Source organism: Pectinophora gossypiella, chromosome 20 (assembly GCF_024362695.1).
Source record: "Pectinophora gossypiella chromosome 20, ilPecGoss1.1, whole genome shotgun sequence".
Taxonomy (NCBI): Eukaryota; Metazoa; Arthropoda; class Insecta; order Lepidoptera; family Gelechiidae; genus Pectinophora; species Pectinophora gossypiella.
In genome coordinates, this window is record NC_065423.1 from 12,581,097 (window position 1) to 12,607,414 (window position 26,318).

Genomic DNA, 26,318 nt, shown 5'->3' on the forward strand with positions numbered 1-26,318 from the left:
TCGTTAATAACCACCAATCCGCACTGGGCCCGCGTGGCGGTTTAAGGCCCGATCTCCCTATCCATCCATAGGGAAGGCCCGTGCCCCAGCTGCGGGGACGTTAATGGGCTGGTGATGATGATGATGATGATGATGATGCTCAATAAAGTATTTTATCTATCTATCTATCTAATCTGAATATTTGACAGGTCCGTTTTTTTACAGAAGCGACTCAATGAATGAAATAGTTTAATAAATACGTACGTACCTACTACAACATTTATTTGTACTTAACAAATAAAATCACATCTTAAATATATTTTATAAAATAAAATTATAATAATTTGTATATAATTATACTGATAAGTCTCATACAAAATATTGTATATTCGTTGGAGAAGACTAAGACTACAATAAAATTGCATATTGTTGCTGATATTACTAACTGACGTATGATTTTTTTTGCGAATCTTACACTTTTAAGACACTAATTATTTTAGCATAATAATGGCCCCGATTCCTGCAGACACCTCCTAATTTTACTTTAAGTTATACCTGTCATTTTCCTATCCGCAGAAAAGGAAAGGGACGCATGTTTGACAGCTCTTAATTTTAGAAAGAATGAGTAAATGAATGAATAACCCGGCCGAATCAAAAAGGTATCTCGCTGGTGTGCAAACCGTTTGACGTGTGCTGTCAACATAATTCTGGCGGGTTATTGGCCAATGTAAAATTTTTAGACAGTTGTTTTAGATTTGTGCTTAAAATTGACGTGTGTTCCATAAATTTTATGCTTGTCGATTACCCGTCCCTTTCCTTTTCGGCAGATAAGAAAATGACAGATATAACTTAAAATAAAATAAGATGGTAAGTATTTACAGGAATTAGCACCATTGCAGCAATTTGTAAAATCAGCCAGAACATCGTCGCCTTATAGCGAAAACCACGTAAGAGCCTTTCGAAAGATCACATTGTCGCAAAAACACAAAACAAGACAATAACATATCTTAAAATTTTCACAAAACAATTACAGCAAAGCATAAAGGATGTAAGTGCAGGACGGACGCCACTCATTTATTTAAGAGCTGTCGAACTAAAATTGGGTTAAGTTTGTGTGCACCCGAATGGGCACCAATGTATTTTATTTCATTTTTATTAATAATATTAATTTTATTTTATTTATTAGGACATTAATAATTTTAATTTTATTTTATATAATTTAATTATTAAATTTTATTTATTTTTAATTTTAATAATGGAATCTAATCTAATGTACTTATAATTATGGATAATAATCTGAAATAAATAATTTGAATTTGAAATGATCATAAGGCGGTGGTGGACGTTTTGAAATAAAAGGGGCCTCACTCGGCACAAGTCGCGGAGTCATACTATTGTGATTTTCTTCGATACGATACGAACTTCTTCTTACCGGTAGTAAGTTGAAACTATATTTTTTTGACTGGGCAAATTGCGAGGGTTTGCTAACAAAAATCACATTAGAATGTAATTTTTCGAAAAGGCGTTTAAATGGTTTTCACAATAAGTCAAGGCGCCCACAAACGTAGATATATTTTCATTAGATATATAAAAATGATCGATAAAACTCAATAAAACCGGGATTTTTCCCTTTAGCGCACCCCGGGCACTTCATACAAAACACCTCGTTTTACACAGACATTGCACATTGACCTTATCATACACGCGCATCTGTGTGTGTGACGTCTGACACTCATACGATTGAAGACTAAAGTAAGACCGGGGGTGAGGTAAACCTAGCTCAGCCGCTGGTGGGGAGCGGAAAGTTGCCGTTCTATACATAGTAATAAGTATTTCTTAGAAGCGTGAAATGTTACTTTTTACAATAAAAATGTACCTAATTAATATAACTAACACAGCCATTTAGATTTTATGGTAACTTATGCATTGCAATATATCTAAATCTACGTGTTTAAAAAAGGTTGTAGTCACAAACTTCTTTTTGCGTCAACTAAAATGTACCGTCAGAATACAAATCAGATTTTTGACTTTAAACCGTAATCTTAGCTAAATACCGTATCTTGCCTGAAGGAGTCAGCAGCAATATTGAGATAAACTAGGCATTAATTTTTATTCGTCCATCAGTGGTAACGTTGAGTGGAGAATGTTTCTTGATGTATGCTTCCACGCAGCTCTGATCACGACCTATCACTTGCACGTTGTGTTTGCCTTCCTTGAACATCTGGAACGAAATGTTGATGTTAATAATATTATAATCTAATATAACGATTACGACACTAAAGTAGATTTTGACGTGACTTCTTGTAGGTTTGCTGCAAATGGCTTTAAGTACTTGACCGGATAGGAATAGGGAGCGCTGAGGACTCTCACCCGATACAAATTTTAAGACAACAGGGTGCCTGAGGGTGACACTCATTTTGATAGAGGCTAAAAATGACAAGAAGGCTAATGATAACAATGAAACTAGTGATGACAAACAGAAGAATAATGACAGCAGCAGATGAGAAAAGGTCACAGATAACAGGAAGGCTAATGACAACAATGACACTAGTGATGACAGAAATGCGAATAATAACAGCAGCAGATTAGAAAAGGCTAAGGATGATTATGAAGGCTAATGATAACAAATATACTGTATGCTAATGATGGCAGTGACACTAGTGATGACAGAAAGGCGAATAATGACACCAGAAGGTTAGAAAATGATAGGGATGATAGGAAATATTTTGTATGCAAATGACGACAGTGAGACTAGTGATGACAGAAAGGCGAATGATGACAGCAGCAAATTAGAAAAGGCTAAGGATAACAGGAAGGCTAATGATGACAGAGAGGCTAATGATGAGAAAGGAAAGCTAATGATAACAAATATACTGTATGCTAATGATAACAGTGACACTAGTGATGACAGAAATGCGAATAATAACAGCAGCAGATTAGAAAAGGCTAAGAAAGCCAATCTAGCTAAGAACGATTACATCAGTACTCACAGTGAATCCATCACCTCCATCTGCGAGGTATGCGGGCGCAGTGACCTGGTAGAGTGTGTCCATGTGGAACGGCTGCGGCTGCTTATCAGGCTCGTGCTGTATCAACACTGACGTCACACGGCTGCCTTCTGGCTGGGAGATGTTGTAGGTAACTTGGAGACCTGGAGGAGAATCAAAATACCAGTTTATGTTGTTCAAAAGATAACTATATACGTAATTTGGATTGTGCTGGATTGGGAGCGAATAAAAACAGAACACGTCCAGCTACTTGACTTCCAGGGCATGTCCGAAGAGAGGTGCAGAAGAATTATAAAAAAAAAACATTCTAATGTTTATCACGTGCTTGGCGGTGAAGGAAAACGTCGTGACGAAACCCATAACCTGCTCTGGGCTGCTTTTCCCATCGCGGGTTGTACGTTCAGGCAGTCACTTCTGTAAAAAACCTTTTCTGTACGTGACTTATTGTAGATTTGCCGCAAATGGCATTAACTACATACATACATACATAAACTCACGCCTATTTCCCACCGGGGTAAGCAGAGACTATAGAATTCCATTTGCTTCGATCCTGACACACTTCTCTTGCTTCCTCCACATTCATCAATCGCTTCATACACGCACGCCGGTTCAGAGTAGATCGTATTGAACCTTTTCTAAGGACATCTCCAATTTGGTCATCGTAAGTTCTTCTCGGTCTTCCTCTGCCAGCCCTACCATCAACTTTCGCTTTATATACCGCTTTTGCAATCCTATTATCCTTCATCCGCTCTACGTGTCCAAACCAACCTAACATTCCCTTCTCAATCCTAGTCACTATATCGTCTTTTACACCACATCTCTGTCTTATCACACTGTTTCTCACTCTATCACTCAACTTCACACCGCAGATGCTACGCAACATCATTAACTACTTGACCGGATAAAGTACAAATTCAAAAAAAATATATCTTTATTCAGTAGGTAACATAGTTACACTTTACTCGGCCGGAACAATAAAAAACCGGACCTGTCAAATTTTCAGGTTAGGTAAGCGGACCCCGTGAAAAACAGGATAACGCTAGGGAGATGTTGATTCAAAATTTTTGTTTTTCGGTCCTAAGCTCATAACCGCCTTACCTGAGACTTGTAAAACCCAGGGTCCTTTAAACGGGTGATAGTCCCAAGCTCCTTTGACACTGCGCTCCAAAGCGTCCAGCACGTATTTCCCTTGGAGCTCGAAAGTCTCTATACGGTCGTTGTATGGCAGCAACTCGAAGATCTCGCCTTTGGTTATAGCTGGAACATATATCAGCCAATTTAATAAATACAAGGAATACATACTTATATAGTATATACATACTTACAATGCAAGGAATAAAAATATAATGGCTATACAAAATTCTAGATTAAGTAAATTAAATTCATCTTTTTTGTATACGCTTTAATGGACAATAGTCTGAAAATAAAGATTTTGAATTTGAATTTAATGTTAGAAAATTAATTTAAAGCTCATGTGAAGCTTACTTTATGTAAAAAAGCTTATTATAAGATTAATGACTACCTAAATGATAAAAATCCGGTATTGAATGTGTTCCTCTAGTTATTAAATAACTTGTAATGTACCCTCATTGATTTAAAAGATATGTTGCTGTTGCAGTTTCTTGTCATTTCTTATCCTCAGCCATAACACCTTGCGAAATGACGTAAATTAAATATAATAATACATTATAATACATTGACCTTCAACAAGTTTATCTATGATAATTACGTTGAATAAATGATTTTGATTAAATAAATACATAACAAAGCATTACGCATAAGTGTTAGGCTCACGATCTGGAGGTCTGGGTTCGATTCCCGATGGGGACATTGTTGAAATCACTTTGTGAGACTGTCCTTTGTTTGGTAAGGATTTTTCAGGCTTGAATCACCTGATTGTCCGAAAAAGTAAGATAATTCCGTACTTCGGAGGGCCCGTTAAGCCGTTGGTCCCGGCTATTAGCCATAAAAAAAACACCTCCACCAACCCGCATTGGAGCAGCGTGGTGGAGTATGCTCTATACTCCCTCCGGTTGACTTAGGGGAGTCCTGTGCCCAGCAGTGGGACGTATATAGGCTGTTTATGTTATGTATGTGTATGTGCTATTATTAAAAAAAAAAAACTCACTTCCTTCCAGCAGTGTGGATTTGATGTTACCGCGCTGGATGAATGACAAGAAAGCTTTTGTACTCTGAATTGTTGCTTTGCCCTGAAACCCAAAACAAATAAAGAATGCAATGCTCGGAGTATAATCTTGACGTTCATAACACTTTGCCTAAATTCAAGAAACTCATTGTGCTATCGTCTAGTCATGACCGTTAATTTCACTGGTTCCTTTTTTTTAAATAAACTTTTTTTTGTCGTAGTGTTGCCTGGCTGTAACTTTAATTCCTTTTGTTATTCCTTTTTTGTTCTTTAACTACCTATTCCAAATTGTAAGTACATGCATGTTAATTACACATTGCTCGTCTGTAATTTGTGCAAGCACTGGCACTGGCCTATAAAAAAGTTATATTAACTGAATTATTATTATTTATGAAAAATAAGTACAGTACTTAATACATTTTTTTTACAATTGACGGTGCAACAAAAACCAACTTTGGTTTGTCCTTACACCGACATTCACCACCGTCGCTTCCAATTTGCAACATAATATCATGCTCCAACAAATAGGTACAATAAATAAAAAACATGTAGGTAGGAACTTATACACTTGCAAGCGAAGTACACAAAAACTAGTTCGCTGCATCAGCTTCACCCCGCGCGTCACACGTAACTACCGAACAGCGCGACACACAGGAGGTTTTTGCGGTTTCTCTAATATTTTTCCTGATTTAAGAAATGGTGCTTTAGTTTGTATTTAATGTTAAGTTCAGTGATTTCATTTTTAAGGTTAGTAGGTAAGTCATTAATTAATTTTGGTACTTGATATTTTAGTAACTGTTGTGTTTTTGTACTGTTGATGTGCCTAACAAATAAATAAATAAATAAAAATGAAGGGGGAATAGGGGGTGACCCTAGGCCTGGTTCTTACCTGGTCCAACACCCATCAGTAGCTGTTATAACACGGCAATGCAGCATAATGGGTTCATGGGATGGGGGCCATTGGCGGCTCAATAGTAACCCTGACACCAGGGTTGATGAGGTTGGTAATTCACCTCACAACCCACACGATAGAAGAAGAGAAGAAGTAAGCGGAATTCTGCGGTCTCTACCTACTCCAACGGGAAATAGGCGTTGTCTTATGTATGTATGCAAAAATGTAGTCACTGACCAGGTCATTGAACGCGTCCACCAGCATGTCTCCCAGCGCACACTCTCCGTAGACGCAGTCATCAGACGTCAGGGTCGATGTGATCTCTCCTACTGGAACATTCTCTGCCTCGTGGACCCTCTGGGCGTATGGCGCTAGCTTGGCTTTGATTTCCTCGTCTGGAAGACAAATACTTCCTTATTAATTACAGCTTTCTATAAAATAACAGCTTCACACCTCTATCCTCGAAGGGTTTAAGTCCCATGTAATAGGGAGCGAGTCAAATGTCATGAACCGGGCATAATTTCATTGGCTGCTTAACAATTTTCGGATAGGTATTTTAAAAATTACAATTGAATATCGGTGCTTATTCCTGCACACGCCATCTAATTTTATTTTAAGTTATACCTGTCATTTTCTTATCCGCCGAAAAGAAAAGGGACGGGTAATCGACAAGCATAAAATTTATGGAACATACGTCAATTTTAAGCAGAAATCTAAAACAACCATCTAAACATTTTACATCGGCCAATAACCCGACAGAATTAAGTTGACAGCACACATCAAACGGTTTGCATACCAGCGAGATACTTTTTGAATCGCCCGGGTTATTCATTCATTTACTCATTCTTCCTAAAATTTACGACTGTCAATCATCCGTCGCTTTCCTTTTCGGCGAATAAAAAGATGACAGGTAGAACTTAAAGTAAAATTAGGAGGTGTCTGCAGGAATCGGGGCCATTGTATTACAATATTTTACTTACAATATTCTATTTTCTCGAAAAGCTTTATATAATAGAGAAAAAAACTCATTTTTCTTCCTTTATTTTAAATTTCGCGCGAAAACGATTGGTTACGTGAGGCTTTTTGGCGGGAAACGGGAACGGGACAGTTGCTTTCTTCATTGAATGATCTAAATAATTAATACGAAGTGGTGTTTTGTGGTTAATGATCGCATTAAGTTAGTCGGAAGACATTCGCGAGTGTTATTATATCGGAGTATTCAATAAACAAAGTGTATCTGCTTATTTTCGCTTCGTGGCAGGAAGCCGCTTCATAACTCGAAAGTTTATGCGGACTTTTGAGTTAATTCGATTGGGGTTCGGAGTAGGAGTCTACTCCGAGGGTGGGGGCTTAGGTTTTATCATCATCATTCATCACCTTTCATCATTTCATTAATCATCAAGAAAAAAAAATACACGTAAGACATGGCTGTATGGGCATAGTTCCCTTTGCCTTACCCTTCGGGGAAAACCAAAACAAAAAAAATAAATGGTTACGTGACATTTTACACAGTGACGTCACATTTCAAGTTTTCGGCGGGAAACGGGAACGGGACAGTTGCTTTCTTCATTGAGTAATCTAAATAATTAATACGAAGTGGTGTTTTGTGGTTAATGATCGCATTAAGTTAGTCGGAAGACATTCGCGAGTGTTATTATATTGGAGTATTCAATAAACAAAGTGTATCTGCCTATTTTCGCTTCGTGCTGGGAAGCCGCTTCATAACTCAAAAGTTTATGCGGACTTTTGAGTTAATTCGTTTGGGGTTCGGAGTAGGAGTCTACTCTGAGGGTGGGGGCTTAGGTTTCATCATCATCACCTTTCATCATTTCATTAATCATCAAGAAAAAAAATACGTCAGACATGGCTGTATGGGCATAGTTCCCTTTGCCTTACCCTTACCCTTCGGGGAAAACCAAAACGTCACATTTCAACAAACAAAGAAACTGTCAAACAGTATAACGTGAAACCTGACAGATGGTTTTTGTTAATTTTGTGAAATATGACGTCACAAGAAGCTTAATCATGGCCGCCCGTGTTTCGGGTTTTGTAATACACAGATAAAAATCGCTTTGTGAGACAGCGCAGCGCACCAACCCGCAGTGGAGCATCGTGGTGGAGTATCGTCCGAAGGACGTAATATACGATCCCGACGACCGATTACTCTAGCCATAGAGGCAGCCAATCAGCTCGCGACACCAAATACTTCAGGACCCCGATACCGACCCCGCCGGCGTGGTCGACGATTTCCCTCATTCAGCGCTTATGGCTATCGACCGACTAGGGTCGATTAATTCTTTCAAATATTTTTGCTCTCAGACGACGCCCTGAGCCGAGGTTCGCGCCCAACTGGGCACCCTCAGGCCTGTTGTCTTATACGTTGTACCGGGTGAGAGCCTTCAGCGCTCTCCATTTGTCCGGCCAAGTAGTTAATGCCATCTGCGGCAAATCTAAAATAAGTCAGGTCAAAAAAAAAAAACAAAAAAAAAAAAAAAACGTGGTGGAGTATGCTCCATACCCCCTCCGGTTGATTGACGGGAGGCCTGTGCCCAGCAGTGGGACCTATAGGCTGTTTATGTTACGGAAAAATTACGCCGTAAAAACTATGAAACTAGGAAATATTCTCTTCTATTCTCTGAAATTCTTCCGAATAGTGATGTTTAGGAGTTGGCCATGGTCGCGTGCCGCTGCCGTGGTAAGCAAACTCTCTCTCCATCAGGCTAGAGGGCACCACATTGACTTCAGCGTGACGTCACATACCTTATAACCACTGGACAATTCGGTAGTTTCCTAGTAGCTAGACAGTCGTAAATTTTAGGAAGAATGAGTAAATGAATGAATAACCCGGGCGATTCAAAAAGAGTCTCGCTGGTATGCAAACCGTTTGATGTGTGCTGTCAACTTAATTCTGTCGGGTTATTGGCCGATATAAAATGTTTAGACGGTTGTTTTAGATTTCTGCTTAAAATTGACGTGTGTTCCATAAATTGTATGCCTGTCGATTACCCGTCCCTTTCCTTTTCGGCGGATAAGAAAATGACAGGTATAACTTAAAATAAAATTAGATGGCGTGTGCAGGAATAAGCACCGATAAACTATGAAATTCTGATTACTAAATAAAGACAAGTCTACAACTAAAGAAAATCTTTTTTTATCTTTTATTTAACTTATTTATGAATTTTAATCAAGAAAAACGTAATAATATAACATATTTTTCTATGACATCACAGTGTGCTTTTTCATACAAATTTCAATGAGATTTCGTGTTTTGACGTTAAGTAAAAAGTAACGGATTTGACTAGTTGGAAACTACCCTATTCCTGAGTTTTCCGGCACCGAAATGCAATCTGTAATGTGTCTGCTTACCCCTTTCGGGGATACAGGCGTCATTTTATAATGTATTATGAACTTATCTCTTGCTCAATAATAGGTAACGCAATATTGACCTTATATTAACAGATGTAGGGTTATCGGTGCTATTAATAAGTAAGTTGTAAATCGTAGTTATTGCTAATTATACAATTATTACGAATTACGCTGCCAGTGACGCACACACGCACGCATACACGCACACACACACACACACACGCACACACACATATACAAGCATTTATAAATTTGATATTTTCTTTTTAAGAAATATTTTATGATTTAGTCTAACAATTTAAAAAAAAAAAAACTTAACTTAATTTTTCTTAATTTTTTTTTATATTTTGTTATTTTTTCTTGACCATGACTTTTTGGGGGTGGAGGCCTGGAGTCCTAAAACACAGGGTATCCTAGTTTAGGCTCCAGCCTCTACAAATATTGTATTTTTGTATGTAATTATGTATCCATGTGTTTTATAATTTGTAGAGGAAATAAAGATTTTACTTTACTTTACTTTACTTTAGTGCCACGTCAGACTTTTCGTAGAACCGATCATCATCTCCCCAGCATTATCCCGTTTTTTACAGGGTCCGCTTTAACCTGAAGATTTGACAGGTCCGGTTTGCCTATGATTTGTAAAAACTACACACACTAAACAGTGTGATAAGACAGAGATGTGGTGTAAAATACGATATAGTGACTAGGATTGAGAAGGGAATGTTAGGTTGGTTTGGACACGTAGAGCAGATGAAGGATAATAGAATTGCAAAAGCGGTATATAAAGCGAAAGCTGATGGTAGGGCTGGCAGAGGAAGACCGAGAAGGACTTACGATGACCAAATTGGAGATGTCCTTAGAAAAGGTTCAATACGATCTACTCTGAACCGGCGTGCGTGTATGAAGCGATTGATGAATGTGGAGGAAGCAAGAGAAGTGTGTCAGGATCGAAGCAAATGGAATTCTATAGTCTCTGCTTACCCCGGTGGGAAATAGGCGTGAGTTTATGTATGTGTTGTAAAAACTTTCGGCTTGGCTGCAAAATATCGCGAGGAGTGGAAATCTGTTATTCGAGCCCTACATCCCAACAGGAGATAAAAGGATTAGAAGAAGAAAAAGACTGCCTGTCTGGCCTTCCAACTCGCAAAGGGAAAACCAGCCCGATACAAGTTAGATCACATACCTCAAAAATGAATAATAATAAAAAAAAATATTTATTTGACCATAAGTCAAAAGTTAAGTCATAAGTTTATTTGTCCCATCCTCACTCACTGGATGTACATGCATGTGACATCCAATGAAAATTATAAATTTTACTAACTTAGATATAATCTTCTATTACTAATAAAATATGGATAAATATCTGAAAATAAATATTTCATTCATTCATAAGAACAACAAATTTAGGACAATAGATTAAAAACTAAAAACATAAGCTTCAAAACATGAACCCTGCTCCTTAAACTAGGTTAGCCTTTATCTTAAGGAGCAGTGGTCGGTGCATGCGAGATAACAGTACTACCAGTGTTATAACAGCTTGTTCGGATTTAAAATACATACTTAATATTAGTGTTCATATTTGTTAGAGTGTATGTGTGTGTGTGTTTGTGTGTGTGAGTGTGAGTGTGTGTGTTTGTGGGGTGTGTGGTGTGAGTGTGTATGGAAACATCAGGCAACAAACTTTATTAGGTCTTCCGTTTTTTCGTAGTCCATTTCCAATAGCCACTTTTGAATTTTAAACTTAAGCTCATAATTTCTCGGGAATGTGAGTTTCCTCACGATGTTTTCCTTCACCGTTGAGCACGTGATAATCATTATGATCCAAACATGAATTCGAAAACAAATTCGACAATCATTGGTTTAGCCCTGTGCTCGAACCTGCGACCTCAAAGTGAGAGGCAAGCGTTCTACTATCGCTCCGGCTTTGTAGGACCAATATAGTCGGGCCAATTTTTCCTCCGATTCTTTGTAGTGCCGTATTTCTTTCAGCCTGCGGATTAGTTACGGGGGACCCGTTTTATGGTTTTTTGTGTAGTATTGGACACAGCGCCATCTCGCATTGTTCAATGTAAGGTCCGGGATCATCGACTTGCTATCGTTGAGCCCCGTAGTCAGCGACTTTCCACCAAGAACCGGAAGATGGCGTGTGCCCGATATTATATGGAAGGCTATATCTTGGAGTCTCGTGTCAAGTAGCTGCTGAAGAATGTTGGTGTCAATATTTAATATAACCTTTTTTGTGACCGACTCAAGGCACACTCCGTCATTTTTGTCTGTGGCTATCGAGGGAGCACCACGTCATGGACCAAGAGAACGTATACCTATTTTTTTTTTTTTTTTATTTATTTATCATAGATACAATTTAATGCTACATTTTAAATAGTTAACATCGGAAAACCCTAAAAGGGTTTGTCCCGACATTAATCCCACATATTATTATACTGGTACATCTTATACTAAAGACAAGTACAATCAAATTGCGACACCAACGAAGTTGCTCGCGCAGCATAGACTGCTTGTTAATTATAAGGAGGAAGGTGGAATTACAAAGGAAGGTATGTGCTTGGTTTCCAAACGTTCCCGTTACGGCATAGAATAATACTACGTATAGAACGGCAACTCTCTGCTCCCCACCAGCGGCTGAACTAGGTTTAACCGCCCCCCCTCGGTCTTACTTCAAATCTTTAGTCCTCACACACACGAGCCAATATGAATGTATTAATATATATGCACCGATATACTATAACCAATATGTATGTACCAATATACTTAAACCAATATGAATGTACTAATATATATGCACCAATATACTATAACCAATATGTATGTACCAATATACTTAAACCAATATGAATGTACTAATATATATGTACCAATATACTATAACCAATATGTATGTACCAATATACTTAAACCAATATGAATGTACTAATATATATGCACCAATATACTATAACCAATATGTATGTACCAATATACTTAAACCAATATGAATGTACTAATATATATGTACCAATATACTATAACCAATATGTATGTACCAATATACTTAAACCAATATGAATGTACTAATATATATGCACCAATATACTATAACCAATATGTATGTACCAATATACTTAAACCAATATGAATGTACTAATATATATGCACCAATATACTATAACCAATATGTATGTACCAATATACTTAAACCAATATGAATGTACTAATATATATGTACCAATATACTATAACCAATATGTATGTACCAATATACTTAAACCAATATGAATGTACTAATATATATGTACCAATATACTATAACCAATATGTATGTACCAATATACTTAAACCAATATAAATGTACTAATATGTATGTACCAATATACTATACCACTCACCCTCAGGTATAGACCGGTCCAGGAATATGGGCCCTCCTTCATACTTGACATAGTGTCCCCTGAAGTCGAAGTACAATGACAGATTTCCCATGTACTTGGTGAACGCTGATGCCTGGACTATCATCACCTGGAATGTCAGAAATGATTGTTATTTTACTGATGACTAATTATTTTACTGAGTCTTTCATCATTATTAGTGTCAGTTAAATGGCTTCCGTGGTCCAGTGGTTGAGCGCAGTGCTAACGATCCTGACGTCCCGGGTTCGAATCCCTGTGGGGACAAATCACAAAAATCACTTTGTGATCCCTAGTTTGGTTATTACATTACAGACTGATCACCTGATTGGCCAAAAGTAAAATGATCCGTGCTTCCGAAGCCACGTTAAGCCGTTGCTCCCGGTTATTACTTACTGATGTAAGTACGTAGTCGTTTCATGTCAAGGGCCTATGGCGGATCAATAATAACCCTGACACTAGGGTTGATGGGGTTGGTCACACGAAAGTTAAAAAGAGGGTATCTGAAACTTTTGTTACCTGTTTCTTGCTATCAGCATTCTCAATGAAGATAGGATAAGGTCCGGCGACAGTCTCGTTGCTGGGTGAGGGTCCATTCCACAGGAGGGAGTGTGTGTGCCCTCCGATTATGACGTCTATGTACTGCCCGTAGTCGCGGGCTAGCTGCCTGGATGGTGACAGATGATAAAAAGACATAAACAGCCTATAACTCTCACTGCTGGGCACAGGCCTCCCCTCAATCAACCGGAGGGGGTATGGAGCATACTCCACCATGGAGGTGTTTTAACGGCCGGGACCAACGGCTTAACGTGCCCTCCTAGGCACGGAATAATCTTATTTTTCAGATAATCAAGTGATTCAAAGCTGTATAGTCCTTACCAAACAAAGGACATTGTCCCCATCGGGAATCGAAACCGGACCTCCAGATTGTGAGCTTAACGCTGTAACCACTAGACCACGGAGGCGGTTAAAAAGAATATAAGTTTTAAAACTAAAACCCGACTACGTTTATCCGCTGGTCCCGGTTACTACTTACTGATGCAAGTTAGTAGTCGTTACATGAGCCATGTCGGCCTTTAGCGGCTCAATAAAAACCCTGACACCAGGGCTTATGGAGTTGGTAATCCACCTCACAAGCCAATAGAATAATATTTCCAGCATTGTTATACAGTCATGAGCAATATAATGGCAATAAGCAATAAACTTTAGGACTCTGTTGCACTAACATATTTGACATTTAGTGAGACTTACAGTTCAATTTGTCAAAAAGGTTAATGTGACATGGTACCAAAGTGTATACATATTAATGCTCGTGACCGTACATCAATGGTTTCCAGAAATAACTCCAAAAATAGCGTGCACAGTAAATGCGCGATAATCCGTGTGACCGGACGCAGTTGTCTCATTGACTTATCAGTCAATTGAAGAGACCTTATCTTAACCACTTGCGGCGGACGTCTGTCGTTACAGACTTCAAATAACTACAGATCACTTATCTCAGAGTTTAAGGTCTTTATCAGAATATCAAGTGTATCGTTTGCCGCCCAAGGCCGGGTTTCCACTGACGCGGAGATGAGCGGAGAAGAGCGGAGATGTGCGGATTTTACCAATCACAGCGTTGGAGAGAGCGACAAACGAAGACGCTCTGTCACTCTCTCCCTCACGGTGATTGGTCGATTCCTGCACATCTCTCTGCATAGCTCCGTTTTAATTCATTGATTACTAATTATAAGCGTAATATGGGTACTAGCAGAATATCAGTGTTGGTGAGAGTGGGCACTCGTACCATACTCTTAGCAACAATATGCTGAGTCAGTCCCATTTCCCTGGGCAGTGTTAGCTACTAGTCACAAATTGTTAAACTTAATTTATGTAAATGCTTTTGTAACCTTCACTGTTTTGGGAATAAAGTTATTCTATTCTATTCTATTCTAATTATTTATTAATACTATTAGACTCAACTTGATTTTTGTTCGAATGCGATTAGTAAGTAATTCTATTTCACTTGTTTCGGAACACGGAATTTATGTTATTACAAGCGCTATTATATTTGTGTTTATGTTTAAAGGTACTTTTGCTGTATTGTAAGTGTCTAGTCTTGCAAACCAAGACACGATTTAGTTATATTTCCTGGTATACGAACCACTTATATTTTTCATTACATACCCACTTTAATTTTACACATCTTATAAGTTTAGAAAGGTTAAGTAACTTGTATAACGTTTACATAAATGATAATTTACATTAGAATAAGATCTTCACTAATAATTTTTCACTATTTTATTGAACTGATTTGTGAGCTTATAACATTCAGAACACAACGCAATTCTAGTCTTGTATTCCCATAATAATATATTAGTAATTATATAGTTACTTAATTGTAAATATTAATATAACAATACGTCACAAAAACAAACTTAAAAACTAGTCATTAAATAACCCGCCCCTCACTGTTCCCGGAGCAAAGGTGCCCACAACACTAGCCGCATTACCGCGTTGAATGGCAATGGCAAGCCTTTGGACCAGGAACGAGCCGGAGCGGGAGTCACCTGTTTTCTCCCTGAGCCTGAGACCCAATTCTGACACAAAGATTTTGGTGTCCGCCCCCCAGCTACCAAAGGTCTCCACGGCAACGGGCAATAGAGCTGCATACTTCTCCCTCTTCTTCTCAGCAGCATCCTCAGCCGCTGCTGCCGGTGAGTGGATGGTTCGACCAAGGTGGCTGGCGGCAACAGTGCTGACACAAGTAGCGTCCCAAACCAGGCACTTGCCATTTTTCCAAGGCACCAAAGTCAAACCATCCGGTCTCCTCCCGTCAGACCTACACAGGCCCGGGGGCTCAAGCACACAGGGTACGCTCGCTGACACTAAGGCCCTCCGGATAATATCGTTGAGTGCATGGTGACGCGAAAACCTCCCCGCGCAACGTCGACAACTCAGTGCGTGATGGCCATCAGCTTCCACCATGGAACCGCAGGTGCATATGTGGGGTTCACACACCTTGCAACCCAGGCGAAAAGCCACCGCCACACGCAAAGAGTCGTCGTCTAATAAGGTGCCCAAGTGAGGGGAGGGTAACGCGTGCAACCATGCCCCAGATTCAGGTTGGGAAACCGCTCGGAGTCTGGCCAAAGATGCCCCATCGGCACGAGACATAAGTTGCTCTCATAAAATCCGCTTCGCCCCGACATCATCCCACGAACGCTGAAAATCGGACTCAACAGGGATTGACTCTCCCGCGTTGAGGGCCCCCCATGCTGACAAGGCATCGGACACATAAGGCAAACTTTCCCCGCCGCCATTAGATTGGAGGATAGTAGCGACAAGGTCAGCAACCCCATGCGCCGACGCCAAGAAATCCGGCAAGCCCACATCACGAGATAATCGCACCCCTAACCCCCCATACCGGATCGGGAGAGTTGCCTGCACCCATTGATTTTCATCAAAGGAGACGTTTAAAACAGACTCAACCGTCAATTTTTGGGCCTCATCAAATGAAGCCACATCACCCGGACACTTCCAGGTGGGGGTAGTCCGTAGCAGGTACGTAATCTTCGGAACAGCAAAGCACATCCGCAACAGAACAATTGCCACGTGCGCGGAAAGGTCTTTAAGACGTTCCTGAGTGACACAGAGAAGGCGAGTGCGAGAAGAAAGGGCCCCAGGAAATCCATCAAGAAAAATTGGAGACCCCAAAAGGGTGAAATCAGAAACCGAAAGTTCCTTAAGGCCTGGCAGAATCGAACAGAAACAAGTGAAGTGTGAATTTTTCACTTATAATTTATCAATAAAGACATTTTAAAAAAAATACTATTAGACTACACGACCTGAGCTGTAACCGATGAAATGACAAAAGTACTGAAATCATTCGTTCAATGAATAAATGCACTTACACACAGTATGTAGTAGGCACAGATTATAAATTGGATGTCCTAAACACATAATATATGACGTCACAAATCGGGGATCGCCATCTTGGTTGCTTACGCGGTACGACAGAATCAAATCGATGTTCGATTAGCTTCAATCTGAATCGATTTCGTCTTACCCTGACCGGCAAACCCGCGACCTTGACGCATCTAGCCCGGAGGACAGGGCAATGTCCAGACCCAGAGGTGAGATAAATCTACCCTGATATGACATGGTGTGAGGCGGGGAGTTGCTGTTTATGCAATTTTATTCCTAGTTCTATGGCTATCAAAGCCTTAGGTGATATTTTTAATCAATCAGATGATTCACCTTGTATGTAACACTTATCGAGGTTTCCGACATTCCATGGTCTAGTATACTCCATACCCTGTCGATTGAAGGGAGGGCTGTGCCCAGCGGTGAATCGCATATACCGGGTGTTAGTGACATCGTAACGAATATTGAGAGGGATGATTCAGACCATGACTCTGAGTTAATATCAAGTGGAATTTTCCGTCGATGCACGATGTCACTAACACCCTAACAGCTTGTATGTATTTGTACAGGGTGTAAGTGAGTTTATTTATTTGTTTATTTCATCGTTTTATATGTATTGTTTTGTAAGTATTATTGTATTTCTTTCATGTATTTGTAGATACACTGCACACACACACGCTTTTAATATATGTTTTTGTAAACTACTTTGTTTTCATAGTATAAGTAAATATTATTATGTATTCATTCAAGTTGTATTTGTGGGAGACACGGCTTCCGTGCCTCACTTAGCAGGGTCCACAGAATACCAGCGTCGTGGCTCGCGCCGCGGCTTATGCTGAGTGAGGCCCTTTTATAAAGGATACCACCACCATCGTTGACCAGTCCATACACTCAATTATTTGTATTTCTCGTGTATGTTGTTTTTATTATGTGTTTTGTTTGATTGTAAGTTGTGTGTTACTCCGTGTTTTAAATTATATATTTGTAACTGTGGAGTCCCTTTATAATAAACGTTTCTTTCTTTCTTTTCTTTCTTTAACGAATACTGAAGGGGATTATTCAGACTATGATTCTGAGTTGATATCAAGTGGATTTCCCTGTCGGAAAATTCATGAATATTTTAGTGCTTTTTTTAATTAATTTTCGTTTCATACTTTTGGTCTGAATCATGGTCTGAATGATTCCTCAAAGTTTTTGTTACGATGTCACTAACACGCTGTAGGCTGAAGGTATATAATTAAATCAAACTTACTTATCAATGTCGAGTCCACAATGGGAGAGTAAGATGATGATGTCCACTCCTTTCTGCGTCAGCAGCTCAGCCTCTCGCTTCGTGGCCTCTCCGGGGTCAGTGAACTCCACGTTACCTGGTGATGATAGTTTCTGAAAAAAAAAATTAATAGGTACCCTGTGCCTACTGACTGCGTTCGCGTGGACCATGGTATAAAAAGGCCAGGTATGCTCAATCCTATGACAAGCCGCCATTGCTAGCCCTTGATGACGTAAGTGTTACCATTAAATTGGTATCTCCAACATTCCAAGGACGTAAATTTTATTATTGAAAATTAAGTGAATCACTGACTAATGTATTTAATTACTATTATTTGTCACATATATAAAAATAATTTAAAACTATACGTAAACCTTTTACTAAAAGTTCAAAATTTCCTTTCAAAGTAAATTAAAAACATTATTGGGTAATTTATTTTTTACGAAATGGCAACGTAGGGTCGGATGACGTCAGCTGGGCTAACCTTGAAATGCTAGCTGTCAGTTTTGAGCATACCCGATTTTCTTATACCATGACGTGGACAATGGTTATCGCTGTAAGTGTCCTGTGTGCTTCGGAAAATTAAATCTTCATTTGTATCAGTATCTATGAGATAATTTTCATCAAAATCGGTCCAGCTGTTTTAGCATGAAAAAGTAACAAACGGAAACAGACAAACAATATTGATACTTAGTCAAAGAATAAGTATTTCTGTATCCATAATAATATTAACATGTTTTGAATCACTTGTGCAAACATATTTTGTTGATGACAAATGTACTGAACGTTCTTTGAATATCACATTTTCTTTATGTTATTGTTAACTTTTACTTAATGTTTTGTAAGATTGCTTTTAAAAACAATATAGGCTTGCGTTTGACCACAATCTCACCTGATGGTAAGTGACGATATGGTCTAGGTCAGATCACGCTTACCTACCAAAAGCCTATTCACTCTAGCCTTGAAGACTCCCAGATTATAACGAGTTGGAAAAACAGACGACAGCAACAGTTCCAGCCCTTTGTTGTTTGATTATCTACACACATATGTACGATTCGTCACGCCTATTTCCCCTTAGGGTCGGCAGAGACCACGGAATACCACTTACTACGAACCTGACACACCACTTTCACCCAGGTACAAAAAATATGGTCTCATTTTTTTAATAGTGTCTGGGATGTGACATACCTAACATAAATATTTTTCGTAAGTCTACTTTCATTCATTCTCTCTACTTGTCCGAACCATCCATCCACGTCTTAAAATCTATCGTATCTTATATCTTATAATATAATATAGACCTCTATTTGTAAATGAATAGAAAACAATTGATAATTTATCTAGCACAATAAGACACGTGTTTTCATTTCAATTTTAAGTACAATAGATAAGAAATCATACGGCATGATTATCAGAAGCCGTAATATGGCAACCGCGTAATGTGCGCGAGGCGATAATTTAGTCTATTTAAACTGTCAAGGAGGAGCTAGGTGGCGCAGCGGTAAACGCGCTCGGTCTGCGATTGTTGAAGTTAAGCAACTTTACGCAAAGGCCGGTCATAGGATGGGTGACCACAAAAAAAAGTTTTCATCTCGAGCTAGTATACCTAGTGTCGTATGGCGTCAGACGTCACATAAATGCGCGTGTACGATAACGTCAATGTGTAGTCTGTTTAAAACGAGGTTTTTTGTATGAAGTGTCCGGTGGTATTTACCTTGGTGTCCTGGGTAATGAGACCGATGATGCCAATCTTCCGTCCCTTTCTCTCCACCACCACATGTGGCTGGAACAGGCCCTGGAGTACCGGCTCGCGGGAGACGTCCATGTTAGCTGCTACGACCGGCGCCAGTAGGTGCGAGAGATAGGGTGCTAGACCCTCTGGGCCGTCGTCGAACTCATGATTGCCAATTGCCTGCGAACGAATGAACATCATACCATCGCTGTAGTAAAGGCTTTAAAAAATCAACATTCCAACATGTCCTTATACCCAATCGTGGTAGCCCAGTTGGAATAACGCTTGGCTCTCACAGTAAGGTCGCAGGTTCGAATCCAGCACGGTCCTAAACCTATGATTTTTGGAATCGTCGAATTCATGTTTGGATCATAAATGTTTATCACGTGCTCAGTGGTGAAGGAAAACATTGTGAGAAAACACCGACATCTTACATACCCGAGAAATGCGTTTTGGAGGTATGTGACCTAACCTGTATTGGGCTGGTTTTACCTTCGCGGGTTGGAAGGTCAGAAAGGCAGTCGTTTTTTGTAAAAAAACCGGGTCTGTCAAATCTCCAGGTTAGGTAAGCGGACCTTGTGAAAGCGGGATAACGGAAGGATGATGATGATTCGAATATGCTCTTCGGAATTAGGAATTCCATAGACTCTCCTTACCCCGATGGGAAATAGGCGTGAGTTTATGTATGTCTAGGTCAAAAATAAATTATGAAATTATGATTACTAAATAAAAACAGATCTAAAACAAACGAAAAGTATCCTTTTTTTCTATTTAACTTATTTATGAATTTTAATCAACGAAAACTTAATAATAAGTCCGATATTTTATCACCTTTTTCAATGACGTCACAGGTTGCTTTATAATTAAAGCACATAATAACGGGTTCTTACCGCGTTTAATGGGGATATGAGACTCCCGATATTTCGACACTGTTGCAAGTGCCATGATCACGGATTATGGATCTACCTACTCCACTCCAATCTCATCAGTCATCCCGTGATCATTGCACTTGCAACAATGTCGAAATATCGGGAGTCTCATATCCCCATTTAAACGCGGTAAGAACCCGTTATTATGTGCTTTAATTATGATAATAACCGCGTAAACTTAAAACAATGTAGAGGTTGCTTTATGATACAAATTCCATAATAATTTCGTTTAAGTATTAGTAAAAAGTAACCTGATTTGACAATATGGAAACTTACCTATTGTTAGGAAAATTTATTCCATTACCTACTAAGTACGAGTACAAGGTTGAAAAGTAGTCAATAAAAAAACAAGATAGTTAAGATCGACGTTGAAAAAATAAGGAAAGGAGCGAAACCTTGAATTACGTGAAGAGAACTATAGCTACTTACTTTACAACCTACGGACAATACTTTGACTAAGTCAAGCTGAAGGCATTCCATTCTCTCCTCTTCTTATATCGTGTGGGTTGTGAGGTGGAGTACCATCCTCGACAACCCTGGTGTCAGGGTTACTATCGAGCCGCCAAAGGCCCCTGACATGGCTCATGTAACGACTACTTAACGGGGCCAACGGCTTAACCTTCCGAATCATCTTACTTCCGGACAATCAGGTGATCAGTCTGTAATGTCCTAACCATACTAGGGACCACAAAGTAATTTTTGTGATATGTCCCCACCGGGAATCGAACCCAGGACCTCCGGATCGTGAGCCTAACGCTCAACCACTGAACTACGGAGGTCGAGTGCAATCCATTACAAAGTAGATAGTACTCCCTGCAGGCAATACACGAGAATGGGGAGCGATGGCGGATGACGGATGAGAGATAATCGATGACTAGCGAATGACGATTGACCAAATGAAGAATGATGACTAATGGCGAAAGACCAAGAACGAACATAAAGCTTACATGGGCATCGTGTGGCAGCAAGTTCATGAACTGGCTAGTGATGTTCCACTTAAGCAGCGTATACCAGTATGTGCCCTGGAAGCTGTCCCCAGCGTTCAGGAGGAGGGCATCTGGCTTCTCTTTCAGCAGCGTGTGGATCTCATACACCAAGCGTGGTAGACCGCCCAGACAGGAGTTGTTATTGAACCGACACGTTGGTGTTGCAACTGATGTCTCTTCAAACCTGAAATCAATTGTGAATTTGTATCCCAATGCAATACATAAACAGCCTATACTCGTCCCACTGTTGGGGACAGACCTACGACAGACCTCCCCTTATTCAACTTGAGGGAGTATGGAGCTTACTCCACCACGCTGTTCCACTTCGGGTAAATAATCAGACCAACGGCTTAACGTCCCCTCCGGAAGCACGGAATCATCTTACTTTTTCCGACAATCTGGTGATTCAAGCCTGCAATGTCCTTACCAAACAAAGGACAGTCCCACAGAGAGATTCCGAGAATGTCCACATCGGGAATCGATCCTGGACCTTCAGATCGTGAGACCAACGCTCAACCACTGAACCACGGAGGTCGTTACCACTCGTCGTGACCACTGGGCCACGGAGGAAAGCGTGATAATGTTCGACGATAGCGCTTTAAGCTCATGCAGCCGAGATTTCCAGACACAATAGTCATCTTCTTCTATCGTGTGGGTTGTGAGGTGAATTACCAACCTCATCAGGTCCCGGGTTCGAATCCCAGTGGGGACATATCACGAAAATCACTTTGTGATACCTGGTTTGGTTAGGACATTACAGGCTGATCACTTGATTGTCCGGAACTAAGATGATCCATGCTTCGGAAGGCACGTTAAGCCGTTGGTCCCGGTTACTATACTGATGTAAGTATGTAGTCGTTTCATGAGCCATGTCAGGGACCTTTGGCGGCTCAATAATAACCCTGACGCCAGGGTTGATGAGGTTGGTAATTCACCTCACAACCCACACGATAGAAAAAGATGACTATTCTGTCTGGAAATCTCGGCTGCATGAGGTTAAGGCGCTATCGCCGAACATTATCGCGCCTTCCTCCGTTTTATCATTTCATTCACACTTGACTAATTTGTTGCACAAACGAAGTAAGTACCCACCTACAACAGACTTCTCGTTTCATAACACGATGCAGTCGTAATCTTAACTGGCGAGTGAGCGAAATTGTAATACCAAGGTCGTTGTATCGGTGTAAATTTTAAATGACATTTCGAAAAAGAACTTGTTTGTCTGTCGCGATAAACATAATTATTTTAAGCATTGGATTGCTATAGTTCATCGTATAATCATCATCATCAAACTCACGCCCGCAGTGCCTTATGGGGTGGGCAGTGCCCGCGATTTCGTTCGCGTGAAACCCTACTATTAAAACTATCGAAGTTTCATACAAACTTTGTCACCCTATTTTACCCCCTTAGGGGTAGAATTTCGCAAAATCTCGTCTTTGTGAGCACCTATGTTCGAAAAGGAAACCCCGTGCTAAATTTGAGAATCCTATTGATGTAAGTACTTACATTTGTAGTTTTTGAGGTTTCATGTTGAGTGAATCTATAAATGTAAAGCCGGTTTAAAATCATTTAAACCAATCTTTTTAAAATGAAAAAAGACGTTTAAAACCGAAATCAACCATTTATTTCGGTTTAAAACGGTTGCTATTGATGACTATGTATTTCTTAATTATAACTAAGTACATTTTCTTGATTTTACTAAGGTAGCAAGGTAAGGTAATATAACGGAGTACCTATATATACATACATACATACATAAACAGCCTATATACGTCCCACTGCTGGGCACAGGCCTCCCCTCAATCAACCGGAAGGGGTATGGAGCATACTCCACCACGCTGCTCCAATGCAGGTTGGTGGAGGTGTTTCTACGACTAATAGCCGGGACCAACGGCTTAACGTCCCTCCATACAGACCTATGTAAATATTTTTTGAATGTGTAATAAGTATACGTACTTTAATTGATAATAATATACTTAGCGTGTTTAGTTCTATAGGTACATTCTATTGATATTCTATAAACTAATAAAACGAAACATGGCGGAAAAAAATTGCCCATAATGAATTATAAAACACAGTTCTTTTATTGTTGTAGGCGAGTTTACAACGGTTTAAAACTTTTTAAATCGGTTGTTTTACATCTATAAGTGAGTCAATAACCTTTCGCTTTTATATAACTATGTACATTTATGTTTAGTAAACTTAGATAAAATTATAACTCTACCTAACTCTAACTCTATAAAGATAATAACTTACCTCGCATGAAAATCATTATAATGAATAATATCCAACTTAAACAATCCTTCGAAAGGCAAGGCAAAAGCGGAAACAATATTTATCACTAAAAACACAAAATAAATTAATGTCAAAACTCGCGCCATTTTTGCACTTTTATTTTTTCTACACTTTTTTATTTTTCACCAGCCGATTTTTTTTTTTTTTTGGTTTGGTTTTCCCCGAAGGGTAAGGCAAAGGGAACTATGCCCATACAGCCATGTCTGACGTATTTTTTTTCTTGATGATTAATGAAATAATGAAAGGTGATGATGATGAAACCTAAGCCCCCACCCTCGGAGTAGACTCCTACTCCGAACCCCAAACGAATTAACTCAAAAGTCCGCATAAACTTTTGAGTTATGAAGCGGCTTCCTGACACGAAGCGAAAATAGGCAGATACACTTTGTTTATTGAATACTCCAATATAATAACACTCGCGAATGTCTTCCGACTAACTTAATGCGATCATTAACCACAAAACACCACTTCGTATTAATTATTTAGATTATTCAATGAAGAAAGCAACTATCCCGTTCCCGCCTCCCGCCAAAAAGCCTTTCACCAGCCGAAAGGAACGTTTTACCGCGGGAAATATTATTTTTATTTATAATAGCATTATGAATAAGAAATGCAAAGGCAAACATGAGCTCAGTCCAAAGTGTAAGACACGAATGGTGAACGAAAACAATTCAAGCCGATTCTGAACCTGAAATGATGACACAGATAACGTCAGCGAGCTCAGAATATTTTACAAAACATTTATTACTTTAGTGATTCATTACTTATACCATAATTGAGGTATAAATGATTTATTTTTGCAAACAATAACATAGTTGAAGTTCTTAGATAAGCAACAGATAAACCATTATGACACTCATAAAGACAATGTCAATTTGATAACGATGTTTCTTAAATTCCATGCATGTTAGGCAATTTTTTTAGCATGTACAGTATTATGCATAAAAGACTGAAAAGTTTTAACATAAATCGCAAAATGAAGTAGCTACGTTTTATCGAGCATTCTGTTCATACAGCAACACGGACCTTCGCGGACCGGAGAGAAGAAAACCTGAGCATGTCTAATACTTCTTTTCCATGTTGCTCTTTAATTGTGTTAGACCAAAACAAATGCGCGGTGAGCCGTATCGCCGCTCCGCCGTCTATAATGGGTGGATATAATTATTTTCCTAATAAGTACCTACTCATTCATCACCATGTAGTAATTACAAAATATCGTTGTTTACGAGTAAATTAAGTGTGAGCCGTGGTAGCCCAGCTCGTAGAAAGCTTGCCTCTCATATTGAGACCGCAGGTTCGAATCCAGCACAGGCCTTAACCAATGATTTTCGAATTCATGTTTGGATCTTAAATGATTATCAGTAAAGGGAAACATCGTGAGGAACCCACATTCCTGAGAAATGCATTTTCAGAGGTATGTGACCTAATCTGTATTTAGCTGGTTTTCCCAACGCGACTTGGAAGGTCAGACTGTCAAATCTTCAGGTTAGGTAAGCGGACCCTGTGAGAAACAGGATAATGCCAGGGAGATGATGACGAGTAAATGAATTAAGTAAATTAAAACGTTAATTTAGGAATGTAGGCCGCGGTTGTCTATTAACACGGTGATGAACACAAGGGTCATAATACTTAACGTACTAAATCTAACAGAACTGCTATGCACGTCGTTTTAAATTTTGCAGTAATGACAGAACAGATAACACTGTTTAATAACACAGGTATATTTCTATGTAAAACGTTACTATTATATACTCACAAAAAGAACCCGGAAAAGTCAGGAAGATGTGCACAGCTTCGAGACAGCTTCTGAGCTGCCTTTTCTAGAACTACCCTCCAAAGTCCAATATATCACAGTCACCAATGCTCTAGCCGTCAACAGCTCTATAGCCGTTTGTGTCACTATGGTTTTACTGATCGACACTTGAGCCGATGCGACAGAACGGTTACATCCGTCTCACAAAGTATCTACTTGTGTGAAACATGATAAAAAAGTGTTAAATTCAGATAAGTATTTATAATAATACTAAATAATGTCATCATCATCAATTTAAGAGCCACGCTCTTGTCGGTGCAGCATTTTCCATGCTATTTTTTTAGGGAAAAATAGGGCAGTGGTTTCCCTCTTGCCTTCCGCCCGGCAGTACTCTGTCTAACGTAAGTGGGATGGCGCCCAGATTAGTACTGACAGTTACTGCTGCCCTCTGTCAGGTTCCAGGTTACAGTCCCTGAATAAATAAAGTAATATGTATTTAATAATGTATTTACTTATCTGCGACATAAATCACATAGTTTAATTACTAAAAGAGTAAAAAAACATTATTTTATTAATTACTAAAGACACACCGAAGTTATACGCACCGGTGACTCACTGAATAGACATGTTTTAGCAAATATACAAAGCGTGATCCAAA

The 26,318-nt window shown here is 39.3% G+C and overlaps 2 protein-coding genes across 3 annotated transcripts in view; one reads left to right on the forward strand and one right to left on the reverse strand.

Annotated features, from left to right (window-relative positions):
* Positions 1–26,318, forward strand: part of LOC126376325 (probable fatty acid-binding protein) — a 127,532-nt gene that overhangs the window by 53,975 nt on the left and 47,239 nt on the right. The gene's annotated exons all lie outside the window — the stretch shown is intronic.
* On the reverse strand, positions 245–24,573 carry LOC126376231 (apyrase-like). Of its 2 annotated transcripts, XM_050023497.1 has the most exons (12): positions 24,446–24,573; positions 23,869–24,027; positions 21,574–21,796; positions 19,680–19,877; positions 17,948–18,078; positions 13,309–13,456; positions 12,775–12,901; positions 6,263–6,420; positions 5,116–5,197; positions 4,086–4,244; positions 2,970–3,130; positions 245–2,200 (listed from the first exon to the last, which is right to left on the reverse strand). In XM_050023497.1, exons 2-12 carry the CDS (start codon positions 23,991–23,993, stop codon positions 2,075–2,077), a joined length of 1,638 nt encoding a protein of 545 aa, XP_049879454.1. In that variant the 5' UTR covers positions 23,994–24,027; positions 24,446–24,573; the 3' UTR covers positions 245–2,074. The 2 variants fall into 2 exon arrangements, with proteins under 2 accessions (XP_049879454.1, XP_049879455.1); XM_050023498.1 differs by lacking the exon at positions 24,446–24,573 and having other exon boundaries at positions 23,869–24,034.